This window comes from Oncorhynchus mykiss, chromosome 4 (genome assembly GCF_057628025.1).
Source record: "Oncorhynchus mykiss isolate SJ-2025 chromosome 4, ASM5762802v1, whole genome shotgun sequence".
Taxonomy (NCBI): Eukaryota; Metazoa; Chordata; class Actinopteri; order Salmoniformes; family Salmonidae; genus Oncorhynchus; species Oncorhynchus mykiss.
Window position 1 is genome coordinate 776,613 of NC_143025.1, and position 25,137 is coordinate 801,749.

General features: G+C 46.5%; 1 protein-coding gene across 2 annotated transcripts in view; it reads left to right on the plus strand.

The window, feature by feature from the left end:
• Positions 1-25,137, plus strand: part of tbc1d2b (TBC1 domain family, member 2B) — an 82,685-nt gene that overhangs the window by 47,752 nt on the left and 9,796 nt on the right. The window contains exons 5-11 of one of the 2 annotated variants that reach the window (XM_090230806.1): positions 1,849-2,120; positions 8,882-9,124; positions 15,189-15,368; positions 15,524-15,634; positions 17,204-17,394; positions 19,834-19,903; positions 22,555-22,719. In XM_090230806.1, coding sequence (XP_090086932.1) covers positions 1,849-2,120; positions 8,882-9,124; positions 15,189-15,368; positions 15,524-15,634; positions 17,204-17,394; positions 19,834-19,903; positions 22,555-22,719 — 1,232 coding nt within the window. The remainder of the gene's footprint in view (positions 1-1,848; positions 2,121-8,881; positions 9,125-15,188; positions 15,369-15,523; positions 15,635-17,203; positions 17,395-19,833; positions 19,904-22,554; positions 22,720-25,137) is intronic. The other variant, XM_090230807.1, reaches the window with a different exon arrangement.

Consider the following 25,137-nt stretch of genomic DNA (forward strand, 5'->3'; position numbering starts at 1 on the left):
AGACTTGGTGGAGACAACCGAACACTGAAGGTGTTCCTTGGTAAATATTGCCACTCCCCCACCTTTGGAAGATCAGTCTTGCTGGAAAAGGTTATAACCAGAAAGGTTAACATCAGTATTCAAAACGCTCTTCCTTAACCACGTCTCAGTAATGACCAACACATCTGGATTGGAGCTGTGAACCCACACTATCAATTTATCAATTTGAGGTAATACGGTTCTAGTGTTAACGTGCAGAAAACCCAGGCTTTTATGAGAGCAGAAATCGGTGAAATCAGAGCACCAGTCAGAATTGGGTCTAGCAACAGTAGATGGGCCAGGGTGAACATGCACATTTCCGAATATCATCTGCAGTAATACAATCAGGGCACTGCAGAGGACAGGGAGAATGCTGCAATGTTGATTTTTTTTTAATGACATTTGAATGTACAGTGGGGCAAAAAAGTATTTAGTCAGCCACCAATTGTGCAAGTTCTCCCACTTAAAAAGATGAGGCCTGTAATTTTCATCATAGGTACACTTCAACTATGACAGACAAAATGAGGGGAAAAAATCCAGAAAATCACATTGTATAATTTTTTTATGAATTTATTTGCAAATTATGGTGGAAAATAAGTATTTTAAGTGGGAGAACTTGCACAATTGGTGGCTGACTAAGTACTTTTTTGCCCCACTGTACATCAGATGGCAACAAGATCTTATTTTACAGCAATTTCATCAGGTAACATGAATACAAAGCCGGCGAGAGGTGGTTAGAACAGGATGCGAGGCCAAGAGTCTGTGTAACCAATAGAGAGCCAGAGTCCCGAGTGTGGGAACAAACATACTGTCCCACGGTTGGGTAAACAAGCAAGTTCATAGTCAACAAAGCACGCCGGAGTCATGAGGCAAATAGCAGAAAGCACAAGAAAAAATAAAAACGACTTGGTGCTAGCCATTGTAAGTTCAAAGAGTCACTCACCCCAACAAGATAACTTGAGAGAGTCCAGTTATAAAAGTCTGAGAAAAAATAAATAAATAGTAGGTCTATTAGTTTGAGTAAGCTCACATAATAAGCTTCACAAGTTAATTAGCCTACCTAAAATTCTGATCAGTCCAAAGTCTGCGGTGTGTGTGTCTAAGTGCCTGTGTTCTGGAGGTGAGAGAGAGGGGGGTGTGTGGAGGGGGTACCAGACAGGGTGAGACGGTGAACAGATTTCCAGTTGGAATCCAAGCAGCAGGCAACAGGAGTAGGAGTCACACCCGCTTTGGAGAATCTTTTTTCAGGAGGCAGATTCCTTGTAGAAAATCCCAGCTAGCAGGCTAACGTTGCAAGTCTGTCCACTGTTTTTTTTTTTTTCCCAGTTGTGGTTAGAAAGGTATATCTCTTCAGTTTTGGTGAATAGTCCTTTGCGATGTCCAAATAAAGTTGTGCTGTGGCTGTTGTATTTTGGAAATTGTGATGAGGATGTAATCAAAGCAACAATATTGTTTCTTATTGAGGTCATTTAATTTGAGGTAAAGTGTCCTGGCTGCACATCGTTCAAAGTAGACCCAGGGGTTGTATTGTAATGACCTCTGGATATGTGGACGGGGTTTCAAAGGCCTTGGGAACAACAATCTTTGGTAGTCGGAATCCTTCCAGGTTATTTTTATCCAAAATCAGGTTGTAGGTTTGGAATTTTGATTTGTAGTGAAGGTTATGTTGTGGAGGGTAGTATCCTGTATGTCCTTGTGGAAAAATCCAAGTTTAACTAACAAAATCTATATTTTTGTAAAAACATGCTGAAAAATGCAGGAAGACTGCAGTCACTGTATCTGAAGGCACTGTATCTATAGTAATCCCTCCCTCTGACCTCTCACCCCCAGACTCCATTGGTTCTCCGTTCACATTTGACTTCGGGCGGAGCAGCAGTTCCTCGTTGCGGCCCAAGCGGCCCACTCTGCGGGACATAATGGGTTCAGGGAGGTTAGGACGCAGCACAGAGAGCTCTTCCCCCTCCCCTCAGACCACGCCCCCAGTGGAGTGTAACGGCAGCAGGACCAATGAGCTGCAGCTCCGCCTCCAGAGCCAGGAACAGGAACTGACACGCCTCCACGAGGAGAACAACAAGCTGACTGAGGAGTTAACCTCCCAGAAGGTAAGGTCATAGAGAAACACGCACACAGACGCGTGCACATTTTTTTGTAAAAATCTGATTCTACTGCTTGTGTCAGTTACTTGATGTGAAATAGAGTTCCATGTAGTCATGGTTCTATGTAGTACCGTGTGCCTCTCATAGTCTGTTCTGGACTTAGGGACTGTGAAGAGACCTCTTGTGGCATGTCAGGTGGGGTATGCGTGGGTTTCCGAGCTGTGTGCCAGTAGTTTAGACAGACAGCTCGGTGCATTCAACATGTCAATACCTCTCATAAATAAAATAACTGATAAGTCAATCTCTCCTCCACTTTCAGCCAGCAGAGATTGACATGCATATTATTAATGCATATTGCTACGCCCCAAGATGGCATAGCAGTCGGATTGCCTTGTCCTGTCCCGTGTAAATATCGTTTTTCCTCTTTTTTGTTGTTGTATATATTTCAGATATATTTTAATCTCACGTTCCATCTATGGACTGAATATACTCTCCTGCAACCCGCCTCACCCAATGTGATACGGATCTGCTATAATTATACTTTAGATCCAGAACCCCCATCAGAAGCTAGCCAGCTAACTAGCTACTAGCTAGTAGTCAGTTAGCCCCTGCTAGCGGTCTTCACCGATAACTCGTACACCAGCCAGCCTCAGCTCGGTCAATACCTGCCAGTCTGCACAGCGCGATATCAACCCACAGCATATCGGACTGCTTTTTCTCTACCACATCTCCGGATTCCTACCGCAAGCTCTGAACCTTTACACCGGATCATCACATCTAGCTAGCTGCAATCCGAGTGGCTACTCCTGGCTAACGTCTCTGTCCCGAAGCAAGCACCAGTTAGCCTTGAGCTAGGCCCATCTCAACGGCTAGCCAGCCAATTTTTGGGCAACAATACCTCTTTTGCCAATTGTCCTGGACTGCCAACACGGAGCCCCGCCGATCCGTCACGACTGGTCTGCTGACGTAATCATCCGAGGTGGTTTCAACATGCTCTTCCGTTGCGACATCGCCGAAGGCCCATCTGCTAGCCCCGGCCCGCTAACTGTCTGAATCGCCATGTCTCCAGCCCTGCTCTGCCCAATATGCCTTAGATAGCCCTTTTGTCCCACCCCCCACACATGCGGGGACCTCACCTGGCTTAACTGGTGCCTCTATAGACAAAACCTCTCTCATCGTCACTCAATGCCTAGGTTTACCTCCACTGTATTCACATCCTACCATACCCTTGTCTGTACATTATGCCTTGAATCTATTATTCCGCGCCCAGAAATCTGCTCCTTTCACTCTGTTTCGAACACACTAGACGACCAGTTCCTATAGCCTTTAGCCGTACCCTTATCCTACTTCTCCTCTTTTCCCCTGGTGATGTAGAGGTTAAGCCAGGCCCTGCAGCCCCCAGCTTCACCCCCAATCCCCAGGCGTTCTCATTTGTTGACTTCTGTAACTGTAAAAGCCTTGGTTTCATGCATGGTAATATTATTTGCCTCCTAAGTTTGTTTTACTCACTGCTTTAGCACACCGCCAACCCGGATGTCCTAGCTGTGTCAGAATCCTGGCTTAGGAAAGCCATCAAAAATCCTGAAATTTCCATCCCCAACTACAACATTTTATGACAAGATAGAACTGCCAAAGGGGGCGGAGTTGCAATCTACTGCAGAGACAGCCTGCAGATTTCTGTCATACTATCCAGGTCTGTGCCCAAACAATTTGAGCTTTTAAAAATACACCTTTCCAGAAACAAGTCTACAATTCGAGCTTCTCACAGTTGCCGCTTGTTATAGACCCCCCTCGGCCCCCAGCAGTGCCCTAGACAACATATGTGTATTGATTGCCCCCCATCTATCTTCAGAGTTCGTACTGTTAGGTGACCTAAACTGGGATGTGCTTAACACCCCGGCCATCCTACAATCTAGGCTAGATGCCCTCAATCTCACACAAATTATCAAGGAACCTACCAGGTCCAACCTTAAATCAGTAAACATAGGCACCCTCTTAGATATCATCCTAGATCTCAGTTATCATTGCCTGCATCCGTAATGGGTCCGCGGTGAAACGACCACCCCTCATCACTGTCAAATGCTCCCTAAAACACTTCAGCAAGCAGGCCTTTCTAATCGATCTGGCCCGGGTATCCTAGAAGGATATTGACCTCATTCCGTCAGTAGAGGATGCCTGGTTGCTCTTTAAAAGTGCTTTTCTCACCATCTTAAATACGCATACTCCATTCAAAAAATGTAGAACTAAGAACAGATATAGCCCTTGGTTCACCTCAGTCCTGACTGCCCTTGACCAGCACAAAAACCTCCTGTTGCGTTCTGCATTAGCATTGAATAGCCCCCGCTTTTCAGGGAAGGAACCAATATACACAGTCAGTTAGGAAAGCAAAGGCTAGCTTTTTCAAACAGAAATTTGCATCCTGTAGCACTAATTACAAAAAGTTTTGGGACATTGTAAAGTCCATGGAGAATAAGATAACCTCCTCCTAGCTGCCCACTGCACTGAGGCTAGGAAACACTGTCACCACCAATATATCCAATTTTAATTTGGATATAATAATTTCAATAAGCGTTTTTCTATGGCTGGCCAAGCTTTCTACCTGGCTACCTCTACCCCGGCCAACAGCTCTGCACACCCTGCAGAAACTTTCCCAAGCCCCTCCCCCCGCTTCCCTTCAGCCAACTCCAGACAGCTGATGTTCTGAAAGAGCTGCAAAATTTGGATCCCTACAAATCAGCTGGGCTAGACAATCTGGACCCTCTCTTTCTAAAATTATCTGCCGAAATTGTTGCAACGCCTATTACTAGCCTGTTCAACCTCTCTTTCGTATTGTCTGAGACCCTGAAAGATTGGAAAGCTGCCACGGTCATCCCCCTCTTCAAAGGGGGATACGACACCATTCTGTATACATATGGCCCTTCTTTGGACACCTCCAAACAAACCTCCAAACGAGCTTCAATGCCATACAACTCTCCTTCCGTGGCCTCCAACTGCTTTTAAATGCATGCTCTTCAACCGATTGCTGCCCGCACCCGCCCGCCCCCTAGCATCACTACTCTGGATGGTTCTGACTTAGAATATGTGGACAACTACAAATACCTAGGTGTATGGTTAGACTGTAAACTCTCCTTCCAGACTCACATTAAGCATCTCCAATCCAATATTAATCTAGAATCGGCTTCCTATTTCGCAACAAAGCATCCTTCACTCATGCTGCTGTTGTGTCTTTACTATCATTAACTGAAGACTGATTGTTTTTCTCAAAGATTCTCTGTAATTAGTTATTACGCGATTAGATTGACTAATCATGTAGCCGTAATTACTAGGAAGTCAGGGCACCAAGGAAAAATATTCAGATTACAAAGTTAAAATATCTGAACCCACTGGCTCCAGGTCATCTATAAGTCTTTGCTAGGTTAAGCCCCGCCTTATTTCAGCTCACTGGTCACCATAGCAACACCCAATAATAGTACGCGCTCCAGCAGGTATATTTCACTGGTCATCCCCAAAACCAACACTTGTGCTACCAATGACTGGAACGAATTGCAAAAATTGCTGAAGTTGGAAACTTATTTCTCCCTCTAACTTTAAGCACCAGCTGTCAGAGCAGTTTACTGATCACTGCACCTGTACACAGCCAATCTGTAAATAGCCCACCCAACTACCTCATCCCCATATTGTTATTGATCTTCTTGCTCCTTTGCACCCCAGAATCTCTACTTGCACATCATCATCTGCAGATCTATCACTCCAGTGTTCATGCTAAATTGTAGTTATTTTGCCTCTGTGTCCTATTTATTGCCTTAACTCCCTCATCTTCTACAACACTGTACATTGATGTTTTTATTATGTTATTGACTGTACGTTTTTTTGTTTAACTTTGTGTTGTTTTTGTTGCACTGCTTTGCTTTATCTTGGCCAGGTCGAAGTTGTAAATGAAAACTTGTTCTCAACTGGCCTACCTGGTTAAATAAAGGTGAAATTAAAATATATATATATATTAGCTCTCTGTGTAGCAGCATGCCCAGTAGTAAATAACTCACTAGGGTAGCAGCATGCCCAGTAGTAACTAACTCACTCGGGTAGCAGCATGCCCAGTAGTAACTAACTCACTAGGGTAGCAGGTAGCAGCGTGCCCAGTAGTAACTAACTCATTAGGGTAGCAGCATATCTAGTAGTAACTAACTCATTAGGGTAGCAGCATGCCCAGTAGTAACTAACTCATTAGGGTAGCAGCATGCCCAGTAGTAACTAACTCATTAGGGTAGCAGAATACCCAGTAGTAACTAACTCATTAGGGTAGCAGGTAGCAGCATGCCTAGTAGTAACTAACTCATTAGGGTAGCAGGAGCAGCGTACCCAGTAGTAACTAACTCATTAGGGTAGCAGCATGCCCAGTAGTAACTAACTCATTAGGGTAGCAGCATATCTAGTAGTAACTAACTCATTAGGGTAGCAGTTTGCCCAGTAGTAACTAACTCATTAGGGTAGCAGATAGCAGCGTGTCCAGTAGTAACTAACTCATTAGGGTAGCAGGTAGCAGCATGCCCAGTAGTAACTAACTCATTAAGGTAGCAGGTAGCAGTGTGCCCAGTAGTAACTAACTCGTTAAGGTAGCATGTAGCAGTGTGCTCAGTAGTAATTAACTCATTAAGTTAGCAGCATGACCAGTAGTACCTGCTTCCATTCAAACGTTACTAATAATATTTTCCAAGCAAGTCAAACATCGTTTATAATCAAACCTTAGGTACCCTAATACGTAAATAAACGATCAAATTTAAGACGGAGAGTCGTTATGATCTTTACCGGAGACAAATGCCAAAGAATGTGCTTTCACGCTTGGAAACACTACAGCCAACATGGGAGCCACCTAGAAAAACTACAATTTGTGGCTCACATTTCCAAAAACCAGCCGGAAACCCTTTCTAAAAGACCGTTGCCTTCTAGTGGAAGCCCTAGGAACTGCAGTCTGGAAGGACTTCGCCTTATAATAAAAATGATCGGCTGAATTTTTTTTGCAGGAGGTGGTTTGTCCTCGGGATTTCGCCTGCCATATCAGTTCTGTTATACTCACAGACATTATTTTAACAGTGTTTGAGATTTTAGAGTGTTTTCTATCCACATATACCAATTATATGCATACCCTAGCTTCTGGGCCTCAGTAACAAGCCGTTTACTTTGGGCACGCTTTTCATCCAGACGTGAAAATACTGCCCCCTACCCAAGAGAGCTTAAAGTGGCAGGTAGCAGCATGCCCAGTAGTAACTAACTCATTAGGGTAGCAGGTAGCAGCGTGCCCAGTAGTTACTTACTCATTAGGGTAGTAACTAACTCATTAGGGTAGCAGCATGCCCAGTAGTAAATGCATATCTAGTAGTAACTAACTCATTAGGGTAGCAGAATGCCCAGTATTAACTAACTCATTAGGGTAGCAGCATGCCCAGTAGTAACTAACTCATTAGGGTAGCAGCATATCTAGTAGTAACTAACTCATTAGGGTAGCAGCGTGCCCAGTAGTAACTAACTCATTAGGGTAGCAGGTAGCAGCATGTCCAGTAGTAACTAACTCATTGGGGTAGCAGCATATCTAGTAGGAACTAACTCATTAGGGTAGCAGCATATCTAGTAGTAACTAACTCATTAGGGTAGCAGCATGCCCAGTAGTAACTAACTCATTAGGGTAGCAGGTAGCAGCATGCCCAGTAGTAACTAACTCATTAGGGTAGCAGGTAGCAGCATGCCCAGTAGTAAATAACTCACTGGAGTGGCAGGTAGCAGTATGCCCAGTAGTTACTGACTCATTAGGGTAGCATCATTCCCAGGTGTAACTCATTAGAGTAGCAGGTAGCAGCATGCCTAGTAGTAACAAACTCATTAGAGTAGCATGTAGCAGCGTGCCCAGTAGTAACTAACTCATTAGGGTAGCAGCATGCCCAGTAGTAACTAACTCATTAAGGTAGCAGGTAGCAGCATGCCCAGTAGTAAATATCTCATTAGAGTAGCAGCATGCCCAGTAGTAAATGACTCATTAGAGTAGCAGCATGCCCAGTAGTAAATAACTCATTAGAGTAGCATCATGCCCAGTAGTAACTAACTCATTAGAGTAGCAGCATGCCCAGTAGTAAACAACTCATTAGAGTAGCATCATGCCCAGTAGTAACTAACTCATTAGAGTAACAGCATGCCCAGTAGTAACTAACTCATTAGGTTAGCAGGTAGCAGCATGCCCACTAGTAACTAACTCATTAGAGTAGCAGGTAGCAGCATGCCCAGTAGTAACTAACTCATTAGGGTAGCAGGTAGCAGCATGCCCACTAGTAACTAACTCATTAGAGTAGCAGGTAGCAGCATGCCCAGTAGTAACCAACTCATTAGGGTAGCAGCGTGCCCAGTAGTAACCAACTCATTAGGGTAGCAGCATGCCCGTTAGTAACTAACTCATTTGAACAGGTAGCCCTTCTGTTAGAGCGTTGATCCAGTAACCTAAAGGGTACTGGTTCAAATCCCAGAGCTGACTAGATGAGAAATGTTGCTTTGTCCTTAAGTAAGGCACTTAACCCTTACTGCTCCTTGATAAGCGTCTGCTCAATGACTAACATCTAAATGTAATCCGTTTTGCAGACGCCTTTTATCCAAAGTGATTTACAGTCAAGCCTGCATACATTTTGCATGTGGTTGGCCCTGGGAATCGAACTGCTGGCATTGCAAGCGCCACGCTCTACCAACTGATCCATACAGGACCACCACTGTCTTCTCTCCTCTACCAGGAGCTGGTCAGACTGCTTCAGCAGACCTTGAGGAGCACCCAGAGGGAGATGCGACCAGCGCCAGTATTAACTCCAGGAGCTGCCTCACCTCCAGCCCCAGGGTTCCCACAGTCGGACCTAGCCCAGATGGAAGCCCTCCTCCTGGACAGGGATGGTCAGGTCCAGGCCCTGTGTTGCCAGATGGAGCGTCTAGCCCTGGAGAAGGAGAGTCTACAGAGGGAGCTGAAAGGACTGAAGGTCAAGGTTAGAAGAGATACAGGTTTTGTTCTTCTTGTCTTGATCTTCTTCTTGTTCTTATTCTTGTTGTTTTTCTTATTATTATTATTGTATGATTTTATATTTTTAAAACAATACTTAATAACATACACACACAACAACATCACACCTAACCCTAACCACATCTCACCTAACCCTAACCACGTCTCACCTAACCCTAACCACGTCTCACCTAACCCTAACCACGTCTCACCTAACCTTAACTACGTCTCACCTAACCCTAACCACGTCTCACCTAACCCTAACCACGTCTCACCTAACCCTAACCACGTCTCACCTAACCACGTCTCACCTAACCCTAACCACGTCTCACCTAACCCTAACCACGTCTCACCTAACCCTAACCACGTCTCACCTAACCCTAACCACGTCTCACCTAACCCTAACCACGTCTCACCTAACCCTAACCACATCTCATTACACCTCCACCTTTATTTAACCAGGTAGGCTAGTTGAGAACAAGTTCTCATTTACAACTGACCAACTGTGACCTGGCCAAGATAAAGCAAAACAGTGCTACAGAAACAACAACACAGAGTTGCACATGGAAATAACAAACATACAGTCAATAATCCAGTAGGGGAAAGGGTATATATGCAGTGTTTGCAAATGAGGTAAGATAAGGGAGGTAAGGCAATAAAATAGGCTTTGTGGTGAGGTAATTATGATATAGCAATTAAACACTGGAGTGATAGATGTGCAGAAGATGAATGTGCAAGTAGAGATACTGGGGTGCAAAGGAGCAAAATAAATACATAACAGTATGGGGATGAGGTAGTTGGATGGGCTATTTACAGATCAGCTATGTACAGGTGCAGTGATCTGTGAGCTGCTCTGACAGCTGGTGCTTAAAGCTAGTGAAGGAGATATGAGTCTCCAGCTTCAGAGATTTTTGTAGTTTGTTCCAGTCATTGACAGCAGAGAACTGGAAGGAAATACGGCCAAAGTAGGAATTGGCTTTTAGGATGACCAGTGAGATATACCTGCTGGAGCGCGTGCTACGGGTGGATGCTGCTATGGTGACCAGTGAACTGAGAAGGCGGGGCTTTACCTAGAAAAGACTTGTAGATGACCTGGAGCCAGTGGGTTTGGCAACGAGTATGAAGCGATGGCCAGCCAACGAGAGTGTACAGGTCGGAATGGTGGGTAGTGTATGGGGCTTTGGTGACAAAACGGATGGCACTGTGATAGACTACATCCAGTTTGTTGAGCAGAGTGTTGGAGGCTATTTTATAGATGACATCACCGAAGTTGAGGATCGGTAGGATTGTCAGTTTTACAGGGGTATGTTTGGCAGCATGAGTGAAGGATGCTTTGTTGCGATATAGGAAGCAGATTCTAGATTTAATTTTGGACTTAAGATGTTTAATGTGAGTCTGGAAGGAGAGTTTACAGTCTAACCAGACACCCAGGTATTTGTAGTTGTCAGAACCGTCCAGAGTAGTGATGTTGGACGGGCGGGCAGGTGTGGGCAGCGATTGGTTGTAGAGCATGCATTTAGTTTTACTTGCATTTAAGAGCAGTTGGCCACGGAAGGAGTGTTGTATGGCATTGAAGCTCTTCAGGAGGGTTGTTAACACAGTGTCCAAAGAAGGGCCAGATGTATACAGAATGGTGTCGTCTGCGTAGAGGTGGATCAGAGAATCACCGGCAGCAAGAGCGACATCATTGATGTATACAGAGAAGAGAGTCTTACAAGAGTCTAACACCTAATGCTAACCCTAACCACATCGCCCCTAACCACATCACACCTAACCCTAACTACCCAGTCAGTTAGAATACCTTATGATAAGCTCCAGACCACACTATCTACCCCTACTACTATTTATCAACCTCTTGTCTTTTAATTTGAACTCACATGCTCCGGTATTTGAGAAATATTATGTACTGAATAGTTCCACGACACTATTTACCACTACAAGCCGATGCTGACACTAAGGCTGCATTCAATTAGCGATGGCCATAAGAAAACAAGAAAATGCTCATCCTGTGGTGGCACTCCTAGTGGCCGGTGATTTTAATGAAACTATAATCCGCTCTACCAGCATGTCACGTGTAACTACAGTAAAAAAAATAAAAATAAATTATAGACCACCTTTATTCCACACAAAGAGACGCATACAAAACTCTCCCTCCATTTTGGCAAATCTGACCGTAACTCTAACCTCCTGTTTCCTGCTTACATGCAAAAACTAAAGCAGGAAGTGACTCGCTCAATAAAGAAGTGGTCAAATGACGCGGATGCGTTGATGAGTTTCCTGCCATGTCAGAGGAAGGCCCTGTAAGCTACAGGACTGTTTTGCACAGACTGGAATATGTTCCGGGATTCTTCTGATGGCATTGAGGACTAATACGGTATCAGTCACCGGCTTCATTAATAAGTGCATCGATGACGTCGTTCCCACAGTGACCCTTAGGGGTGTGTGCTTAGTCCCCTCCTGTTTTCCCTGTTCACCCACGGCTGCATGGCCACCCATGGCTCCAACGCACATCATTACGTTTTCTGAAGACACGACAGTGGTGCCATGACGACAACCTGTCACTCAACGTGAGCAAGACAAAGGAGCTTATCGTGGACTACGGGAAAATCAGGACCGAGCACGCCCCCATTCTCATCGACGGGGCTGTAGTGGAGCAGGTTGAGAGCTTCAAGTTCCTTGGTGTCCACATCGCTAAGGATTTATCAAGGTCCAAACACACCAAGACAGTCATGAAGAGGGCACGACAACGCCTATTCTCCCTCTGGAGGCAAAAAAAGATTTGGGACCTCAAAAAGTTACACAGCTGCACCATTGAGAGCATCCTGACTGGTTGCATCACCACTTGATATGCTGCACGGCATCCAACCGCAAGGCGCTACAGAGGGTAGTGCGTACGGCCCAGTACATCACTTGGTCCGAGTTTCTTGCCATCCAGGACCTCTATACCAGGCATGTCAGAGGAAGGCCCTAAACATTGTCAAAGACTCCAGCCACCCAAGTCATAGACTGTTCTCTCTGCTACCGCACAGCAAGCGGTACCGGAGTGTCAAATCTGGGACCAAAAGGCTCCTCAACAGCTTCTACCCCCAAGCCATAAGACTGCTGAACAGCTTCTACCCCCAAGCCATACGACTGATGAACAGCTTCTACCCCCAAGCTATACGACTGCTGAACAGCTTCTACCCCCAAGCCATCAGACTGCTGAACAGCTTCTACCCCAAGCCATCAGACTGCTGAACAGGTTCTACCCCCAAGCCATCAGACTGCTGAACAGCTTCTACCCCCAAGCCATCAGACTGCTGAACAGCTTCTACCCCCAAGCCATACGACTGCTGAACAGCTTCTACCCCAAGCCATAAGACTGCTGAACAGCTTCTACCCCAAGCCATACGACTGCTGAACAGCTTCTACCCCCAAGCCATAAGACTGCTGAACAGCTGAACAGCTTCTACCCCCAAGCCATAAGACTGCTGAACAGCTTCTACCCCCAAGCCATACGACTGCTGAACAGCTTCTACCCCCAAGCCATTAGACTGCTGAACAGCTTCTACCCCCAAGCCATAAGACTGCTGAACAGCTTCTACCCCAAGCCATACGACTGCTGAACAGCTTCTACCCCCAAGCCATACGACTGCTGAACAGCTTCTACCCCCAAGCCATACGACTGCTGAACAGCTTCTACCCCAAGCCATAAGACTGCTGAACAGCTTCTACCCCAAGCCATACGACTGCTGAACAGCTTCTACCCCCAAGCCATAAGACTGCTGAACAGCTGAACAGCTTCTACCCCCAAGCCATAAGACTGCTGAACAGCTTCTACCCCCAAGCCATACGACTGCTGAACAGCTTCTACCCCCAAGCCATTAGACTGCTGAACAGCTTCTACCCCCAAGCCATCAGACTGCTGAACAGCTTCTACCCCCAAGCCATCAGACTGCTGAACAGCTTCTACCCCCAAGCCATCAGACTGCTGAACAGCTTCTACCCCGAAGCCATCAGACTGCTGAACAGCTTCTACCTCCAAACCATCAGACTGCTGAACAGCTTCTACCCCCAAGCCATAAGACTGCTGAACAGCTTCTACCCCCAAGCCATAAGACTGCTGAACAGCTTCTACCCCCAAGCCATAAGACTGCTGAACAGCTTCTACCCCCAAGCCATCAGACTGCTGAACAGCTTCTACCCCCAAGCCATAAGACTGCTGAACAGCTGAACAGCTTCTACCCCCAAGCCATAAGACTGCTGAACAGCTGAACAGCTTCTACCCCCAAGCCATAAGACTGCTGAACAGCTGAACAGCTTCTACCCCCAAGCCATCAGACTGCTGAATAGCTGAACAGCTTCTACCCCCAAGCCATAAGACAGCTGAACAGCTTCTACCCCCAAGCCATCAGACTGCTGAACAGCTTCTATCCCCAAGCCATAAGACTGCTGAACAGCTGAACAGCTTCTACCCCCAAGCCATAAGACTGCTGAACAGCTGAACAGCTTCTACCCCCAAGCCATAAGACTGCTGAACAGCTGAACAGCTTCTACCCCCAAGCCATACGACTGCTGAACAGTTAATCAAAATACATGAATCCCTTATTTTATGCCCTGACTGTCTTGTTCAATGTACACTAACTGAACTTAACCACACATACGACACTGACACTACAACGCGCGCGCGCACGCACACACACACACACACACACACACACACACGTACACGCACACACACACACAAAACACATGCGCACACACACATGCATATCGACGCCATACACACACACACACACACACACACACATGCATATCGACGCCATACACACACACACACACACACACATGCATATCAACGCCATACACACACATACAGTTGAAGTTGGAAGTTTACATACACTTTAGCCAAATACATTTAAACTCAGTTTTTCACAATTCCTGACATTTAATCCGAGTAAAAAATCCCTGTTTTAGGTCACTTAGGATCACTACTTTATAGTAAGAATGTGAAATGTCAGAATAATAGTAGAGAGTGATTTATTTCACCTTTTATTTGTTTCATCACATTCCCAGTGGGTCAGAAGTTTAGATACACTCAAATAGTATTTGGTAGCATTGTTTAACTTGGGTCAAAAGTTTTGGGTAGCCTTCCACAAGCTGTCCCAATCCCCTGTATATAGCCCATCTCACCTCAGAGTAGTGTCTGATGTCCTCCCAGTCACCCTGTCCCAGTCACCCTGTCCCACTCCCCTGTATATAGCCCATCTCACCTCAGAGTAGTGTCTGATGCCCTCCCAGTCACCCTGTCCCCGTCACCCTGTCCCCGTCACCCTGTCCCAGTTACCCTGTCCCAGTCACCTGTATATAGCCCATCTCACCTCAGAGTAGTGTCTGATGCCCTCCCAGTCACCCTGTCCCAGTCACCCTGTCCCAGTCACCCTGGATATAGCCCATCTCACCTCAGAGTAGTGTCTGATTGCCCTCCCAGTCACCCTGTCCCCGTCACCCTGTCCCAGTTACCCTGTCCCAGTCACCTGTATATAGCCCATCTCACCTCAGAGTAGTGTCTGATGCCCTCCCAGTCACCCTGTCCCAGTCACCCTGTATATAGCCCATCTCACCTCAGAGTAGTGTCTGATGCCCTCCCAGTCACCCTGTCCCAGTCACCCTGTCCCAATCCCCTGTATATAGCCCATCTCACCTCAGAGTAGTGTCTGATGCCCTCCCAGTCACCTGTATATAGGGTTAGTATTGTTGACATCCTCTAGGTTACGGTTAATATTGTGGACATCCTCTAGGTTAGGCTTAATATTGTGGTTACCTTCTAGGTTGGGGTTAATATTGTGGTTATTCTCTAGGTGGGGTTAGGGTTAATATTGTGGTTATTCTCTAGGTGGGGTTAGGGTTAATATTGTGGTTATTCTCTAGGTGGGGTTAGGGTTAATATTGGGATTATCCTCTAGGTGGGGTTAAGGTTAATATTGGGGTTATCCTCTAGGTGGGGTTAGGGTTAATATTGGGGTTATCCTCTAGGTGGGGTGAGGGTTAATATTATGGTTACCTTCTAGGTCGGGGAGATCAATGAGCAGCTGAGCATGCTGATGGAGACCATCCAGGCCAAAGACGAGGTCATCATTAAACTGTCCCAGACACCCCCCCAGGGAGCAGACGGGACCACCCCCCTGCTGCAGGACTGCAGCTCAGCTCCACCCCCCGCCAGCCAGCAACAGGAGATAAACAATCTTAAGGTACAAACAGGGCTGGGGGGGGGGGGGGGGGGGTCAGAACCATACAGTAATAATTATTGTGATTATTGTAATAACTCAACTGAACACAGCTAATATCCTATTTCTCATGTTATGACAGTTTTTATGATGCTTATAAAATGCTATTTCCATTTCAGGACAGTGTTCAGGGCTATAAATCCCAGAACAAGTTCCTGAATAAGGAGATCCTGGAGCTGACTATTCTACTGAGGAACGCTGAGGCCAGGGAGAGATCTCTGGAGGTTAAGGTACTACTGGGGTACAGGACTACTGGTTGGGTGCTGTTGGTGTGTACTACTGGTTTGGTGCTGTTGGTGTGTACTACTGGGGTACAGGACTACTGGTTGGGTGCTGTTGGTGTGTACTACTGGTTTGGTGCTGTTGGTGTGTACTACTGGTTGGGTGCTGTTGGTGTGTACTACTGGGGTACAGGACTACTGGTTTGGTGCTGTTGGTGTGTACTACTGGTTTGGTGCTGTTGGTGTGTACTACTGGTTTGGTGCTGTTGGTGTGTACTACTGGGGTACAGGACTACTGGTTGGGTGCTGTTGGTGTGTACTACTGGGGTACAGGACTACTGGTTGGGTGCTGTTGGTGTGTACTACTGGGCTGCAGGACTACTGGTTTGGTGCTGTTGGTGTGTACTACTGGGCTGCAGGACTACTGGTTTGGTGCTGTTGGTGTGTACTACTGGTTTGGTGCTGTTGGTGTGTACTACTGGGCTGCAGGACTACTGGTTTGGTGCTGTTGGTGTGTACTACTGGTTTGGTGCTGTTGGTGTGTACTACTGGGCTGCAGGACTACTGGTTTGGTGCTGTTGGTGTGTACTACTGGTTTGGTGCTGTTGGTGTGTACTACTGGTTTGGTGCTGTTGGTGTGTACTACTGGGCTGCAGGACTACTGGTTTGGTGCTGTTGGTGTGTACTACTGGTTTGGTGCTGTTGGTGTGTACTACTGGGCTGCAGGACTACTGGTTTGGTGCTGTTGGTGTGTACTACTGGTTTGGTGCTGTTGGTGTGTACTACTGGTTTGGTGCTGTTGGTGTGTACTACTGGGCTGCAGGACTACTGGTTTGGTGCTGTTGGTGTGTACTACTGGGGTACAGGACTACTGGTCTGGTGCTGTTGGTGTGTACTACCGGGGTACAGGACTACTGGTTATGTGCTGTTGGTGTGTACTACTGGGGTACAGGACTACTGGTTTGGTGCTGTTGGTGTGTAAGACTGGTTTGGTGCTGTTGGTGTGTACTACTGGGGTACAGGACTACTGGTTTGGTGCTGTTGGTGTGTACTACTGGGGTACAGGACTACTGATTTGGTGCTGTTGGTGTATACTACTGGGGTACAGGACTACTGGTTTGGTGCTGAGGTTGGTTTTAATTGGTTGGTGCTGAGGTTGGTTTTAATTGGTTGGTGCTGAGGTTGGTTTTAATTGGTTGGTGCTGAGGTTGGTTTTAATTGGTTGGTGTGTGGATGGTTTTAATTGGTTGGTGTGTGGATGGTTTTAATTGGTTGGTGTGTGGGTGTACAACCAGGAAGAAGTCAGTGCAGCTCTAACCTCAGCTGCTGCCCTCATGCCCTGTCAACATTGCTCACTATGCTTATCTCTCTCCTCTCTTCTCTCTCTCTCTCCTCTCTCCTCTCTCCTCTCTCCTCTCTCCTCTCTCCTCTCTCCTCTCTCCTCTCTCCTCTCTTCTCTCTTCTCTCTTCTCTCTTCTCTCTCTCGCTCTCCTCTCTCTCGCCTCTCTCTCTCTTCTCCTCTCTCTTCTCCTCTCTCTCCTCCTCTCTCCTCTCTGTGTGTGTCTGTCTGGGTTCCAGTATGTGGCGTTGGAGGCTAAAGTGTGTCAGGTTGAGAGTAAGTACCTGGTGCTGCTTCAGGACCTGAAGAACCCAGTGTGTTCCTCTTCAGAACAGAGTCCTGCCAGGGAGGTCATCTCTAGACTGTTGGAGGATGCACTGAACAACACTGACCCTACGGGACACGCCGTCTTTAAGCCACACCCTGTCAGGTAAACGCACACACACGCTCTACAGGTGGATAGCACCTGATCTATACTGTTCCGTAAACAGAACCAATATTTTAAAAGTATGGGAACTGGTTAATAACGTTATTTTATGTTCTGGGCGTTGTTTTTCCAGTCCCACAAAAATGTCAACAAAGTTCCTTTGCAAAGCCCTCTGTCACTCGGAAGATGACTTACTGTAGCCTGCCAACGATGTTACAAGATGACGTACTGTAGCCTACCAACGATGTTACAAGATGACGTACTGTAGCCTACCAACGATGTTACAAGATGACGTACTGTAGCCTACCAACGATGTTACAAGATGACTTACTGTAGTCAACCAATGATGTTACTAGATGGTAGCCTACCAACGATGTTACAAGATGACTTACTGTAGTCTACCAACAATGTTTCAAGATGACTTACTGTAGTCAACCAATGATGTTACAAGATGACTTACTGTAGTCTACCAACAATGTTACTAGATGACTTACTGTAGTCTACCAACGTTGTTACAAGATGACTTACTGTTGCCTACCAGCGATGTTACAAGATGACGTACTGTAGCCTACCAACGATGTTACAAGATGACTTACTGTAGTCAACCAATGATGTTACTAGATGGTAGCCTACCAACGATGTTACAAGATGACTTACTGTAGTCTACCAACAATGTTTCAAGATGACTTACTGTAGTCAACCAATGATGTTACAAGATGACTTACTGTAGTCTACCAACAATGTTACTAGATGACTTACTGTAGTCTACCAACGATGTTACAAGATGACTTACTGTTGCCTACCAGCGATGTTACAAGATGACTTACTGTAGTCTACCAACGGTGTTACTAGATGGTAGCCTACCAGCAATGTTACAAGATGACTTACTGTAGCCTACCAACGATGTTACAAGATTGCTTACTGTAGCCTACCAACAATGTTACTAGATGACTTACTGTAGTCAACCAACGATGTTACAAGATGACTTACTGTAGTCTACCAACGATGTTACAAAATGACTTACTGTAGCCTACCAACAATGTTACAAGATGGTAGCCTACCAACAATGTTACTAGATGACTTGCTGTAGCCTACCAACGATATTACTAGATGGCTTATTGTAGCCTACCAACAATGTTACTAGATTACTAGATGGCTTACTGTAGTCAACCAATGATGTTACAAGATGGTAGCCTACCAACGATGGTACAAGGTGACTTACTGTAGCCTACCAACAATGTTACTAGATGGTAGCCTACCAACAATGTTACAAGATGACTTACTGTAGCCTACCAACGATGTTACAAGATGACTTACTGTAGTCAACCAACGATGTTACAAGATGGTAGCCTACCAACGATGTTCCAAGATGGTAGCCTACCAGCAATGTTACAAGATGACTTACTGTAGCCTACCAACAATGTTACTAGATGGCTTACTGTAGTCTACCAACAATGTTACTAGATGGCTTACTGTAGTCAACCAATGATGTTACAAGATGGTAGCCTACCAACGATGTTCCAAGATGGTAGCCTACCAGCAATGTTACAAGATGACTTACTGTAGCCTACCAACAATGTTACTAGATGACTTACTGTAGCCTACCAACAATGTTACTAGATGGCTTACTGTAGTCAACCAATGATGTTACAAGATGGTAGCCTACCAACGATGTTCCAAGATGGTAGCCTACCAGCAATGTTACAAGATGACTTACTGTAGCCTACCAACAATCTTACAAGATGGTAGCCTACCAACGATGGTACAAGGTGACTTACTGTAGCCTACCAACAATGTTACTAGATGGTAGCCTACCAACAATGTTACAAGATGACTTACTGTAGCCTACCAACGATGTTACAAGATGGCTTACTGTAGTCTACCAATGATGTTACAAGATGACTTACTGTAGCCTACCAACGATGTTACAAGATGGCTTACTGTAGCCTACCAACGATGTTACAAGATGACTTACTGTAGCCTGCCTACTTAGCCATACACTCTGTTTTGTCTAATGCATTTAAATAGCTTGACCAATTCACAGACACTGATTGGTGAACTAATTTAATGTTGAGCTAAATGTAAAAGAAAAGTACATTTCAGAGGTTGAAAAAATAACTGAAAGGAATGATATAAACTGGTACTTGTTTGGGTTCAAACCGGTTTAAACCACCCTTTGATAGGGATTGTTCTGCACCTCCATTACTTCAGCGTCATAGCGTCACAAGACTTGTTTATTAGTATATTGCTCTATTCAATATATGCTACTGTGTTAATGTATAAGGATATTGAAAGTACCTTTCCACTGACCCTCTATTCACTGCTGTTGTGCCCCTGAGCAAGGTACTTAACCTTTTATGATTGTTGTTCGGCTGACGACGCTGTCCTGCTCTCTTGTGTGAGGTTATTTCAATCAATTATTTCCCCTCTCCATCCAACCAGTGAGTACGATGTGTTTGGCTTCAAAACAGTTCCAGAGGAGGATGATGAAGAGGAGAAGCTGGTAGCCAAGGTGAGAGCTCTGGACCTGCACTCCCTTTCCCTGTCTCCCTGCCCTCCCTTTCCCTGTCTCCCTGCCCTCCCTATCCCTGTCTCCCTGCCCTCCCTATCCCTGTCTCCCTGCCCTCCCTTTCCCTGTCTCCCTGCACTCCCTATCCCTGTCTCCCTGCACTCCCTTTCCCTGTCTCCCTGCCCTCCCTATCCCTGTCTCCCTGCCATCCCTATCCCTGTCTCTCTGCCCTCCCTATCCCTGTCTCCCTGCACTCCCTTTCCCTGTCTCCCTGCACTCCCTTTCCCTGTCTCCCTGCACTCCCTTTCCCTGTCTCCCTGCACTCCCTATCCCTGTCTCCCTGCACTCCCTATCCCTGTCTCCCTGCACTCCCTATCCCTGTCTCCCTGCCCTCCCTATCCCTGTCTCCCTGCACTCCCTTTCCCTGTCTCCCTGCACTCCCTTTCCCTGTCTCCCTGCACTCCCTATCCCTGGACCTGCACTCCCTATCCCTGGACCTGCACTCCCTATCCCTGGACCTGCACTCCCTATCCCTGGACCTGCACTCCCTATCCCTGGACCTGCACTCCCTATCCCTGTATCCATGCCCCTGCACTCCCTATCCCTGTATCCATGCCCCTGCACTCCCTATCCCTGACTCCCTGGACCTGCCCTCCCTATCCCTGACTCCCTGGACCTGCACTCCCTATCCCTGGACCTGCACTCCCTATCCATGGACCTGCACTCCCTATCCCTGTATCCATGCCCCTGCACTCCCTATCCCTGACTCCCTGGACCTGCCCTCCCTATCCCTGACTCCCTGGACCTGCACTCCCTATCCCTGACTCCCTGGACCTGCCCTCCCTATCCCTGACTCCCTGCCGCTCTCTCTCCGTCCCTCTCTGTCAATGTATCTCAACCTCCCCTTCCCTCTTCCTCCCTGTCCCTCTATCATCCTTCCCCTCTCCCTCCATGTGCCTCTCTCTGTCCCTCTCCCTACCTTTCCCTCTCACTCCATGTCCCTCTCCCTCCATGTGCCTCTCTCTGTCCCTCTCCCTACCTTTCCCTCTCACTCCATGTCCCTCTCCCTCCCTGACCCTCTCTCTTTCCCTCTCCCTTACCTTTCCCTCTCCCTCCATGTCCCTCTCCCTCCCTGACCCTCTCTCTGTCCCTCTCCCTGCCTTTCCCTCTCACTCAGCTTTGATGCACCTGTACTGACCTCGCCTTCTGGATGATAGCGGGGTGAACAGGCAGTGGCTCGGGTGGTTGATGTCCTTGATGATCTTTATGGCCTTCCTGTGACATCGGGTGGTGTAGGTGTCCTGGAGGGCAGGTAGTTTGCCCCCGGTGATGCGTTGTGCAGACCTCACTACCCTCTGGAGAGCCTTACGGTTGAGGGCGGTGCAGTTGCCATACCAGGCGGTGATACAGCCCGCCAGGATGCTCTCGATTGTGCATCTGTAGAAGTTTGTGAGTGCTTTTGGTGACAAGCCGAATTTCTTCAGCCTCCTGAGGTTGAAGAGGCGCTGCTGCGCCTTCTTCACGATGCTGTCTGTGTGAGTGGACCAATTCAGTTTGTCTGTGATGTGTATGCCGAGGAACTTAAAACTTGCTACCCTCTCCACTACTGTTCCATCGATGTGGATAGGGGGGTGTTCCCTCTGCTGTTTCCTGAAGTCCACAATCATCTCCTTAGTTTTGTTGACGTTGAGTGTGAGGTTATTTTCCTGACACCACACTCCGAGGGCCCTCACCTCCTCCCTGTAGGCCGTCTCATCGTTGTTGGTAATCAAGCCTACCACTGTTGTGTCGTCCGCAAACTTGATGATTGAGTTGGAGGCGTGCGTGGCCACGCAGTCGTGGGTGAACAGGGAGTACAGGAGAGGGCTCAGAACGCACCCTTGTGGGGCCCCAGTGTTGAGGATCAGCGGGGAGGAGATGTTGTTGCCTACCCTCACCACCTGGGGGCGGCCCGTCAGGAAGTCCAGTACCCAGTTGCACAGGGCGGGGTCGAGACCCAGGGTCTCGAGCTTGATGACGAGCTTGGAGGGTACTATGGTGTTGAATGCCGAGCTGTAGTCGATGAACAGCATTCTCACATAGCATTCTCACTAGGGTGTCAGGTAGGGTGGAGGTGATATGGTCATTGACTAGTCTCTCAAAGCACTTCATGATGACGGATGTGAGTGCTACGGGGCGGTAGTCGTTTAGCTCAGTTACCTTAGCTTTCTTGGGAACAGGAACAATGGTGGCCCTCTTGAAGCATGTGGGAACAGCAGACTGGTATAGGGATTGATTGAATATGTCCGTAAACACACCGGCCAGCTGGTCTGCGCATGCTCTGAGGGCGCGGCTGGGGATGCCGTCTGGGCCTGCAGCCTTGCGAGGGTTAACACGTTTAAATGTCTTACTCACCTCGGCTGCAGTGAAGGAGAGACCGCATGTTTTCGTTGCAGGCCGTGTCAGTGGCACTGTATTGTCCTCAAAGCGGGCAAAAAAGTTATTTAGTCTGCCTGGGAGCAAGACATCCTGGTCCGTGACTGGGCTGGATTTCTTCCTGTAGTCCATTCCCTCCCTCCCTCTCCTTATTCCCTCCCTCCCGCTCCTTTTACTCATCTTCCTCCTCCTCCCTCTTCCTCTCCTTTTACTCATCATCATCTTCCTCCTCTCCCCAGGTGAGGGCTCTGGACCTGTGCTCCCTCTCCCTAACAGACCCTGAGGTGTCAGTGGGGGTGAAGTGGGAGAACTATCTCTCCTCTACTATGAACAGAGACATGGTGCACTGCCCCGAACTCAAAGCCCTTATGAGGAGCGGGGTGCCACATGTCCACCGCTCCAAGGTACGATATGACATGATATACCTTATAACCACATGTCTTCCGCTCCAAGGTACGATATCATATACTTTATAGCCACATGTCCTCCGCTCCAAGGTACGATATCATATACTTCATAACCACATGTCCTCTGCTCCAAGGTACGATATCATATACTTTACAGCCACATGTCCTCCGCTCCAAGGTACGATATCATATACTTTATAACCACATGTCCTCTGCTCCAAGGTACGATATCATATACTTTATAACCACATGTCCTCTGCTCCAAGGTACGATATCATATACTTTATAACCACATGTCCTCCGCTCCAAGGTACGATATCATATACTTTATAACCACATGTCCTCTGCTCCAAGGTACGATATCATATACTTTATAACCACATGTCCTCCGCTACAAGGTACGATATCATATACTTTATAACCACATGTCCTCCGCTCCAAGGTACGATATCATATACTTTACAGCCACATGTCCTCCGCTCCAAGGTACGATATCATATACTTTATAACCACATGTCCTCCGCTCCAAGGTACGATATCATATACTTTATAACCACATGTCCTCTGCTCCAAGGTACGATATCATATACTTTATAACCACATGTCCTCCGCTACAAGGTACGATATCATATACTTTATAACCACATGTCCTCCGCTCCAAGGTACGATATCATATACTTTACAGCCACATGTCCTCCGCTCCAAGGTACGATATCATATACTTTATAACCACATGTCCTCTGCTCCAAGGTACGATATCATATACTTTACAGCCACATGTCCTCCGCTCCAAGGTACGATATCATATACTTTACAGCCACATGTCCTCCGCTCCAAGGTACGATATCATATACTTTATAACCACATGTCCTCTGCTCCAAGGTACGATATCATATACTTTACAGCCACATGTCCTCCGCTCCAAGGTACGATATCATATACTTCATAACCACATGTCCTCTGCTCCAAGGTACGATATCATATACTTTACAGCCACATGTCCTCCGCTCCAAGGTACGATATCATATACTTTATAACCACATGTCCTCTGCTCCAAGGTACGATATCATATACTTTACAGCCACATGTCCTCCGCTCCAAGGTACGATATCATATACTTTATAACCACATGTCCTCTGCTCCAAGGTACGATATCATATACTTTATAACCACATGTCCTCTGCTCCAAGGTACGATATCATATACTTTATAACCACATGTCCTCTGCTCCAAGGTACGATATCATATACTTTATAACCACATGTCCTCCGCTCCAAGGTACGATATCATATACTTTATAACCACATGTCCTCCGCTCCAAGGTACGATATCATATACTTTATAACCACATGTCCTCCGCTCCAAGGTACGATATCATATACTTTATAACCACATGTCCTCCGCTCCAAGGTACGATATCATATACTTTATAACCACATGTCCTCCGCTCCAAGGTACGATATCATATACTTTATAACCACATGTCCTCTGCTCCAAGGTACGATATCATATACTTTATAACCACATGTCCTCCGCTCCAAGGTACGATATCATATACTTTATAACCACATGTCCTCCGCTCCAAGGTACGATATCATATACTTTATAACCACATGTCCTCCGCTCCAAGGTACGATATCATATACTTTATAACCACATGTCCTCCGCTCCAAGGTACGATATCATATACTTTATAACCACATGTCCTCCGCTCCAAGGTACGATATCATATACTTTACAGCCACATGTCCTCCGCTACAAGGTACGATACAACACAATATACATTATTGTGCACAATGGGAAAAATGTATTGGACACTTTTTCAGTACTGCTGTATACAAAATAATAGTGTTTTATTTCTCAGATCAAGGTGTGGGACTGTTTTCCAGAATGGATTCGTTGTTGGTTGCTTGGGCCGATTAATGGTTTAATTAGGGGTTCAAGCAGCATAGCTGAGTGAAACCATATTTTATTTCTTAATGAAACTGGATACATGGCATTTATATGTACCAAGCTCTCACAAATTGTTTTTCTAGGCTAGAATTTCAAACAACATTGGCCGCTACTGACCAATAAACATTTTTCACACATGCTCCAGGATATGAGTTTAGCTGACCTGTAAAGTGTCGTTGAGTTTCACTGCATGGTGGCGGCTGTTGAACAGGAAAAAATATTAATGCAAGCTCATTGGCTCATAGCAGACACATTTTGCATTTAAAAACATAGATGCTACAGTACCATATTTGTTGCCGGTACAGCGGTCCTGGAGAAGGAGACGTATAAAGTCGTCAACATCATTGAGTATAATCCAAAATACCTTCAAAGCATCAGTTTGATTTTGTCTTCTGATATTTGGCAAGTGTGGTAAACAGTACAGAAGTAACTGGTCCTAGGGCAATGTGCCCAATTTGTCCT